The sequence below is a fragment of the Lepeophtheirus salmonis genome, chromosome 4, assembly GCF_016086655.4.
Source record: "Lepeophtheirus salmonis chromosome 4, UVic_Lsal_1.4, whole genome shotgun sequence".
NCBI classification, from domain to species: Eukaryota; Metazoa; Arthropoda; class Copepoda; order Siphonostomatoida; family Caligidae; genus Lepeophtheirus; species Lepeophtheirus salmonis.
The window spans coordinates 19,842,811-19,852,995 of NC_052134.2; the positions used below are offsets into that span (position 1 = coordinate 19,842,811).

A 10,185-nucleotide genomic window follows, 5' to 3' on the forward strand; every position below is an offset into this window, starting at 1 on the left:
TCATTCCCCATTATTTAAATCTATATTAATGTATATATACTCGTATGTATAAGTATACTTTTATAAACATACATATACTCAGGGCTTGACGGTCATAAAAATTAGTTAATAAAACACCAGGACTTGTAATTTTTTTTGCTAGCCCTGTAAAAAATTTAGTAGTCTAGAATACCATAAAATATAACGATCTATGCACTTGGTATATAAATGGTAATATTTGATTGTCTTAGATTAAAGGAAACCCCCCTTTACATACCTTTTGTACAATCAGAAACACTGACACAATGAGCTTTACCAAATATGTTAAATCGATAGTTTGGTTCTCTAATTGAAATTGCGCTCCTCGCTTAGAAATGTCACTGTTTGTAATAAATATTTCCTAACTACACACGAAGTGAAATATTGCAAAATTTGTATTTAAAAAAAATATATTTTACTTATAAATAACCCATAATATTTGTTTTCAATGGTTATTTAATGTATGAGACGTATATGAGATATTTAAGGTACGACATTACGTATGCAAAAAGACTAAATAGAGGACACCCTCAACTAACCCAACGGATTTTATACAATCCACAGGTTAGCGTGTCTGTGTAGCCCTACATATATATATATATATTTAACTTTTTACAGGAACTGGATTCTGTTTTTTACCGTCTCCTTGTATTTTTGGCTATATTTGATAACATATACTTGACATGTGCTCTTTTCGAAGCATGGAGATCCAAGTTTGTTGTTCCGTGGAGTAAATTTCATCACTCAGTATTTCATGCTCATGTTCTCTATCCTATACACAACATAGTTCTTTGTTGTTCAGCTTATATGACGGCAGGGATTGCGTTTGAAAGGTAATTAATTGTACATGTACATTCTACATCTATAATCACATTGTTAATTCAAATAAAAATGATCCCTACAGATACTTTGCTGTTTATAGACCAATAGAATATTACAATAGGATTATAAACAATGGCCGCTCACCCTGGTTTCGAAGTATTTTCTACTACACCATCCCGGTATTATTATTTTGTACATTTGTCAATATTCCAAAGTTTTTTGAACTAAACGCTGTCCTTAATGGTTCAAATGAGGTAAGTTGATCATTTAATAATTACATATTACGAGTACAATCTATTGAATGTTTGAGCGTAGGTTCAAATTGTTCCAACTACAATGCGACTTGATCATATATACATTGTGTACTATCATCACTACACTAGATTAATTGTCACTGGTTTAATACCTTTTTTTATGCTCCTATATTGTAATATCAAAATTTATCAAATCGTTATCAAAAGAGACAGAGCCACAGGTACGTTTAGCATTAAAAAGTTTTAGAATTATATTTATAATTTGTAATTTTCAGAGTTCAATTGCCGAAGTACCACAGCTACCTCTGTTGCTTTAGAATGGGAGAAACGACAGGCCATCATTTTAGTCCTAATCATTGTACTTTTCTTACTTTGTAATATTCCACGACTCTTTTTGACAATTTTAGAAACATTCAGTGTTAAGGAATTTAAAGAAGACTATTTGCACAACTGTTCTGGAGTATCAGTTTGGATCCTCTTTACAGCCTCAATTTCGCACATCCTTCTTACGTTCAACTGCTCCATTAACTTTTTTGTTTACTGCTTCATGTCCAGCCTGTTTAGAAATGTCATGAAATCTTGGACCAGTAAAAGAATGAAACAAATCAAGACCCTTTTTTACTTTGATCGAAGAGAGCAAAATTCATCCATTACATATTATTCTCAAAATTCATTCAAAAAGAAAGAGTCCATTCAAGCACAAAATGTCCAAGTTGATGAAGGGTTAGAAGAATCCAAAATGGAACAAAACCCTTCGAAGTCTAGAAATGTACTTATTCCATTGACGGAAAACATATTACCTCTTTATGAAGAAACTAAAATCGATGAAAACGGAACGATAATGACCTCTCTATAATAATTATCTTTTAAAAACTTGATATCATGTTATAGTACGGCCTAAAGCTATAAACCAAAAGGTGAAACAATAAACACACAACCAATTTGTTTATGATGAATTATCTTATAATTAACTTTATTGAAGATTAACAAGTTAAATTCTACCGAGGGAAGAAAAATTTGGATACGTCAGAGAAACATTGATAAAGTCATATCCCAAAAATGACATATTGTGGGAAAAAAGTTTTTGCATAGCAAGGAAAAAGGCGCTTTTCATCACTTTGTTCTATAGTTTTTGTACGGCCATTCTTTAAAAGCATACTAATCATATATTTTCTTAAATGTATTGTGTAAATTGTAGATAGGGCTCTCAAGTTTTAATCCATATTATGTTTTGACAATTGAACAATAGTTAGAAACTAAAAACTAAAGTTAAAAAATTCAACGGCACTTATGGCTTGTTTTAATTACTTTATGACGGGTATAGGTAACTAAATCAACCATTTTTACTGTCATTATTGCTAATTGAATAGAGTTGTTATATTTTTATTTCCAAAAAGAGGATACATTGCCCAATCACGCGGAGGAAAGTGTTATTTTTTTTTAAACAATAAAATTAAGGAAATCAATATTGGCTTTTTTTTTTTGGGGTTGTAAAATATATTTGGAATCTTGCATGAAAAATGAAAAAGATTTTAGTCAAATTTTGAATTTTAGTAACATTACTTCGAACTTTTTGTTTTGCAAAATTGATACATTTTAGGAACTGTGAAAAAAGTTCTTGGACGATCTAGACAGACTGTAAAAGATCACATTAAAACGTTAGAAATACTGTGTATGCCGTAAGAACGGGCGGCAATGCGTGATTCACATGACATTTGTTTTAAACTTGAGAGCCCTGCATTAAAAGATAATATGTATGTTATAAATAAATAAGTATTTGTGTTTTGTGTCTTTCAAAATCAATATATATATAACATATAACGGTTCTAAATAATAATGAAAAAATAACTTTCGTCGCATAAATACAACTAAAGTTATTGCTTTATGATTATAAAGCATTATATTAAATGATTAGTCCGTTTGTCAAATGATTTTTTACATAATAAAATCTACATATAATTGTGAATATATCATTTAATACTAAGAATTTGGAGAATTTATGTAATAAATATATGCTTAATTATTTTCTTGAAAGTAGTAAATAAAAAAAAAGGACTTCTATCAAAAATCGTAAAATACACTATTCATACCCTTGAAATTTATCCAAACCTTGGGAATTAATTCTACAATATTTTAAGTATATTAAAGTCCCAGTTTTCTAAAAATCATATGATTTTTATGTTTATTCGCCCTTCAACGTAAATTCCTAATTTATCTTTATTATTAGGTATACTAAAAATATCCCCTAGAATCTTTTTAGATGCAACCAAGATACTTAGAGACAAGGTGGGTATATCAGAGATAGTTTTGAAAGTTATTATCTTTTTTATACAAAGAAATAAAAAATAAGTAAAGCATACATAAAAATTTGAAAAGTGTTTTACAGTAGTGGTCCACAACCCCGAGCAGGGGACCTATACTGGTCTATTAATGCAAATTAAGAAAAATTATTAATTGTGCGAGGTAGTTGTTAATTATTTTTGGGTTGATAATTTATATTTATATTTAATGTTCCTTTCATTGCTTAGATGAAGTAGCACTGATTAAGTATAAGTAAGTATTATAGTATTATATTTACTCGTTCTTAACTAGAAATATTTTGGTTAAATGCAGTTACATTAAGTATATTTCTGTCTCTAGAAATCACCTGAGTACGAATGTACACACATTGAATTCAAGAGAATAACTTCAGTCCAGCGCGTTTTCTATGAGCTATGGCGATTCCATTTACTCATAAGATTTCACAGGCAACAAGTATCTATACCTACTTCTTCATATTCTCCGTTTTTTTTTTTTTCCTTGCTTAATACTTAATATTTTTCTTCTTCTCCTAGCAACTTTTGATAGAGTAGTAAGTATATCATAGTCTGAGTCTACACGGAGCGGTAATTTATTTTTAAACCGAAAGTATTATCCTTAACCGAAATTTAATCCAGCTAGAAAAAATGAGTAAGTAACAGGCCCCGAACAATACCATGTAGTTGCAAAGAAGCAGGCTCAGGGTTCCCATTGATTTAGCGTTACAGACCGTTTTTAATGTTATAATGGTGTTATATTGTGGAGCAATCTGCTAATAAATTTATTATTTCCTAATGTTATACTAGCATTGCAATAATGGAGCATTGTGGAAATAAAGTTGGATGAAAGTGGATTAACGTTTATTATTTACGGAATTGTGTGTTTATTTATGTATATTTAGTTCCGTTACATTTTATGCAAAGTCATTTTGCATATATTATCTTGTATATAATATAAATAAGAAGTTACTCAATGCGTGAAGAAATGAAGAATTATTCCTAAGTGCAAGAATTTTATCACTGCAATTAATTACATATCATTATTATTGTTATTTCACCCCCCAGTCTGCAGTAAAGTTATCAAGTGTTGACAGTGGTGACAAGTCCGAAAGTGGGAAAAGGTTGGGGACCACTGTTTTATACGACAGCAACTTAGCTGTCGTGACGTTTCATCAAATACGCTGTAAGTAACTATGAGAGGAAGGAAATAAACACAAATCTCACTCCGTAACAAGTTAGGACATTGGCAAGAATTAATATTTTGTCCGATGCTCATTTCTACTCTGAGTCCAATAAGAACTTATACATATAACTCCTCAACAAATCTTTATTATTAAACTCCGTCTTTCATGATCCCACTCACACTTATTTAGATAATACTTAGATATTCTCTCTTCAAGACATAAAACATAATGATAACAACTGTAGGAAATGTAGTTCAGGCTGCCTACTACAACACAACAAAATTTGCACCCCTCATCATAGACACATTTATCGTGAATGAAAGATTGTAAAACACGATTAACTTTTTAAAGTATTTGTTTCAGTCTTATAAATATAAGTGGAAGACTACAATTATGCCCCCCCCCCTCAATCGGACATTTTACGTAAGTGAAGATAAATTAAATTCATTTAACGTACATGAAGTCTGTCTAGCGAGGTAGAAAAAATGATAACTGGTTTACATTGCCTTTAAGTATCTTAGTTGTAAAATGAATATTTTATTTACTTTCCAAAGTTTTATTTTATGATTACGTATGATTTTATTCCCAAAAGGCAGAAAGTAAAACTCGGGATTTTTTGGGGAATTATAAGTGTAAGTCTATGTTGGATTCGAAGTAGAATTGATTATTGGGATTGAAGTGATTCTTCCTAGAGGATCAAACTTGATACGGAGAGGGATTTGTTTATATTTTCTCTTCTATATAGCTACTTGCAGTCAATCCAATAAAACATAATTACAGCTAAGCTGATCTCCTCTCAAACAGTTTTCCAAATTGTCATGGTTACCACGTTAATTTTCATGTTGTTGTTTTTTTTACTTTTTGATGAGTCATATCTTTTACAAGTCTACTTATTATTGTACCTAATATATTTAATATTTTCTAGTACAAATATGATATAAGTTATTCAATATTTAGATCTTTCTGATCGAGGTTTTGAAAAAAAAGAAATTTAGAGAATGTTATAATTGACATCAGAGGTATTTTTTTTAAAAGAAGAAATAAGGAGTAAATTTAAAAGAAAGTAATGACTAAAGTTTTAAATTCGAAGCACTTTTGGTAAAAATAGAAAATGAAAAATGACACAGTACCCAGACAATTGAGAACAATGTTGAGGAGTAGAAAAGCTCAGATTGATTGGTGTAGCTACGTGCTGAAAATAGTTTAAAATTTACAACTTTAGTTATGACTTAGTTTGAAAATTTTGTTGATGTGAGTGAACACGGCCCTAATTCCTATCGGGCTCCTCTGTTTGATTCCATGAGCTACTTGTTATTAAAAATAAATAATAAACAATTCTAATATAACTGATCAAAGTACTATTACATCTGTTCTTTTTTCTTCTTTCCTTAAACTTAACTTTATCTTAATATTAGTACAGATCGGTCTCTCATTACTAATGAGCAGATACAACTATTTGTGGGAAACATCAACTGGTCTCTTGTTTGTTGTATGAAAAGTAGAATTTGCTGGGAGCATAAAAACATTGAGCAATGACGTGAAGATTAAGTTGACACCGTTCCAAAAGAAGAAAAATATACTGTGTTTGACCAAAACATGGTAGTAATTATAGGTATGTTAATAACATTGAGGGCGCTTCGAATTTATTTATGTTCGTCATTGTATTTTACATTTGATTATATATTTTTGTATGGAACTCATCATTTTTTATATAGGTAAAGGATGATTTCATGGAAAATCTGGAGTGATTGAAGATTAAATAACTATATTTTTTATTGTTTTGATCAACAACTTTCGGCTTCAAAAATGTCTCTTTTTTTTTCTAAGCGTAAGCACTCTATTTTCTATATCTCTATGACTGGTAGTTTGGGAATAATTAAAATCAGCTTACTCAAAAGTAGGGGTTTCTTCTACTGTTTAATTACTCTATCATTTATTTATCTTAATTATTACCTTTTATGGCAGTGAGATATAAAATCTTACTAAATTAGGAATAAATATTTTCTTTCAAAAATTATTCATGGGTTCATAAAAGGTTGCTTTTTTTTTCTGTAAAAGTTAAAGTTTAACATATTATATTCAATAAATCATATTTATGTATTTTATCAGAAAAACGCAACCCTTGTATTAAATTCAAGGCCATGTTCATATTTACTCGATATTACAATCTATATACATAAAAAACCTTTTTATCAATAAATATATGAAAAAATGTTGAACACTCCTTAGGTTTATCGATACGCATAGATTGATTTAAAATATCGTGTAAGAATAAATACTTTTAAAACTATTGTGTGAGGGATTTGAAAAGCTCCAAGTAAGTTTTCCCGTTAGAATTTGAAGGAAAAATGTATTTTCTAAATAAATTTCTTACCAAATCCAAGATTGTTCATTCTAGTGTACATTATTTTTCATTGAATGATTTATTAGGGCTTGAAGCTACATTAATTTTACAAAATTTAAAAATAGATATATTTATAAGTACATTATGGACATGGAAATATCAATAACATTTCTCAACCTCTTCTTCAAATGTAATGTGATAGTTACCAACTAGGAATACCTAAAGCATTAAAACAAGTAACGTATCAAGCACCGTTAGCCTAAGGCAGGGGTTCCCAAACTTTTCAGCCTGCGACCCCCAAAATAACGGTGCCAGAGACTGGCGACCCCCAACAACACTGGAGGTGGATTATAATGTTGCGCACAGCCACGCGCACATGCACTATGCGTGCGTGCTTGTGCGTGTCTGTTCTCCCAGACAGCGCGTGCACACACAGGCCACGGGGCCCCGCTCACTCGACCAGAGAGACGCACACAGTGAGATCAGAGCTCGTTCACGTGAAGCAGCCGATCAGTGACTGACTGCTTCTTAACAGTTGAAACTGTGAAAACACAGAGTCTCTCTGGTCACAGCTGCTCAGAGATCAGCACCGCAGCTTCTTGAACAGAGCAGAAGCTACTGGTGGTTTGTACCGAGTTTCTGTATCCGCCTCCAGTCCGACCTGCTCTCACGTTTAGTTTTAATATTTCGTCAACTAAAATATATCTTTTTAAGCTATTAGGGTGCAGCTATATAATATTATTTATTTCAAAATAGAGTGCTTCTTATTTGATACATTTCATACATATACACACATATATGGGTAGCAATTTATTTCAAAATAGGCCTATACTTGCAGGTGTATTTTTTTCTCCTCTTCAGACGAGTTTGGTATTTTCCTTTGTTGTCACAGGTAAAAATAGCTAAAAAAATTTCAACAGTTGTCGTTCTATACTTTAATAATTGCAACAAACTATAGTTTTTATATATATAGTATAACTATATATAAAACATTATAAGCTGTGTTATCAAATATGATTTGCGGCTCCAGACAAATTTGATTTGGGGGAAGAAGGGGCAAAACGGCTCTTTCGATAGTAAAGGTTGCTTACCCCTGGCCTATGCAGAACGGGCATTAATACAACACAAAATAACAACAGCCTTACAGAGATGAAATTATTTTATAGTAATTTGAGAAATAAAATACAACCAGAATACAGGGAAACTTTAAACAGCAGGGCTGAGTGAACATACAATTATAAACAAGTGCGCAGGTAAGTCTTGTCTGAGAAAAACACAGGATCTGTGCGCTTATAACGTGCAACAGACACCTTATTGCTGCATGTGCAAAAACTTTACTTATTAGGGATACTTATTTTAGCCTATTATTTACATTTCTTAAACACACCTAATGAGATGGGTGGGCAATATTCTTGGAGCAGAGCAAGTCCATTCTGGGCTTTATTTTAGAGACGGCCACTCGTAGATCCTCCTCCACGGTTAGGCGCGATCTGTATTTATTTTTTATGTAGGTCAGTGCTGAGAACGTTTTTTCGCACAAGTAAGTAGAGCCAAATGGAATCAGGAGATGCATAGCGGCCTTGGATAGCTGTGGGTATTCCTCTCGACCGAAATCCAAAACTCCGCCAGTGTCTTGGTGTTAAATGCTGCCTGTAAGGTTCTGTCACTTGACAGTTCAACCAATGCGTCCTCCAGGTCGGATGTGAGATGATACTCCCTCGTAACGGTGAATGGTGATCTTATCCAGTCATATTTCTCTGGAGCAGTTTCCTCCGGAAAATACTTGTTGAAGTGTTCCAGGAGAAAATGAAGGTGCGCTGTGATGAACTTCTGCACAGTTTTGACACTCAGTGCATTTTCCTCGATGAATTCGTCCAGCTCAGAAGACATATCGAGACTCCCCATTCTCACTTGCCCTGACCAGCGCTCGAGTTTCCTCTTGAATGTGCAGATTTTGTCATTCATTGACAAGATGTTAGTGTTTTCACCTTGCAGTGCCAGATTAAGTCCATTTAATTTTTCAAATATGCAAGACAAATACGCCAGCCTTGTTATCCATGCAGGGTCATTGAGGTGGTCGGCGAGCTGGGATCCATGCTCCATCAGAAAAAGGCGCACCTCGTCCCGCAGTTTATACAGGCGGCTGAGCACATTTCCCCGCGAGAGCCATCGGACTTTGGTATGGAACAGCAGTCCCTCATGCTCTGATCCCAGTTCGTTACACAGAGAGGCAAACAGTCTAACATTGAGTGGACGTGTTTTTATGTAGTTTACCATTTTAACCGCAGTGTCGAGAACATGTTTAAGGTCTGGTTCAAGCGTTTTGCTGGCAAGCGATTCCCTGTGAATCATGCAGTGTGTGAAATTTATGTGCGGCGCCACTTGTAATACTCTCGCTTTCAGTCCTTTCTTTTTCCCCAGCATCGCTCCAGCCCCGTCCGTACACACACCGATGCAATTTTCCCAAAATAGTCCCTCTTCTTTTAGTTTGCTGTCAAGCTTTTCAAAAATGTCCTCACCTGTGCACGTTCCCTCCAGCGGCGAGCAAAACAGCATGTCCTCATTTAGTTTTCCCGTCAAAGCTGTATCTGACAAAAACAAGCAGCTGGGCAGAGTTGGATATATCTGTCGATTCATCTAGTTGTAAAGCATATTTTCCTCCTTTTATTCTGTCCACCAGCTGGCACATTATGTCCTGGGCCATGTCTGTGATGCGCCGGGCAATAGTACCGTTTGACAGCGGCACCGATTCCAGCTCACGGGCTAATTTATCCCCATGCATGGCCCGACTCATAGGTATAGCAGCAGGTTTAATTAAGGTTTCACCAATTGTGTGTGGCTTTTTAGCCTGTGCAATTAAATATGCCACCTCATGTGAGGCCCTTTGAGCTTTGGCTGGGATTCTTGTTTGGCTGGTAAGGACTTGCTTTTGGTTATTTTTGATCCTTGGTGTGCTGCTCAGACTGGTGATGTATATTGCCACGGAGGTCTCCACCTCTGCCGAAGATCGACGCACTTGAGGACGGGGATGCTTGTCTGCTCTCTACCTCCGCTGACCTCTCCTGCTCCGCTTGCATCTCTACCTCCGCTAGCATCTCAAGCTCCGCTGACATCTCAAGCTCCGCTGGCCTCTCCTTCTCCGCTAGCTTCTCAAGCTCAGGTAGCCTCTCCTTCTCCGCTAGCCTGTCCTGTTCCTGTGGCCTCCTCAATTTGGTTGGTATTAACCAACGTTTCATTGTGACTGTCAATAATTTTCAGCTGCTTTC

At 34.1% G+C, this 10,185-nt stretch overlaps 2 protein-coding genes across 3 annotated transcripts in view; one reads left to right on the forward strand and one right to left on the reverse strand.

The window, feature by feature from the left end:
* Positions 1 to 3,070, forward strand: part of LOC121116982 (FMRFamide receptor) — a 56,543-nt gene extending 53,473 nt beyond the window's left edge. For both annotated transcript variants that reach the window (XM_040711300.2, XM_071887697.1), the window contains 4 exons: positions 637 to 851; positions 923 to 1,094; positions 1,156 to 1,315; positions 1,370 to 3,070. In XM_040711300.2, coding sequence (XP_040567234.1) covers positions 637 to 851; positions 923 to 1,094; positions 1,156 to 1,315; positions 1,370 to 1,950 — 1,128 coding nt within the window. In that variant the 3' untranslated portion in view covers positions 1,951 to 3,070. The remainder of the gene's footprint in view (positions 1 to 636; positions 852 to 922; positions 1,095 to 1,155; positions 1,316 to 1,369) is intronic.
* Positions 3,071 to 8,479: 5,409 nt separating this feature from the next.
* LOC121116575 (zinc finger BED domain-containing protein 5-like) lies at positions 8,480 to 9,556 on the reverse strand. The gene has a single exon (XM_040710841.1). The coding sequence runs from the start codon at positions 9,554 to 9,556 to the stop codon at positions 8,480 to 8,482; it is 1,077 nt and encodes a 358-aa protein (XP_040566775.1).
* Positions 9,557 to 10,185: the final 629 nt, after the last annotated feature.

Coding starts and splice junctions, on each gene's coding strand:
- LOC121116575 (XM_040710841.1), bottom strand. CDS start 9,556: ATGAATCGACAGATATATCCAACTCTGCCCAGCTGCTTGTTTTTGTCA.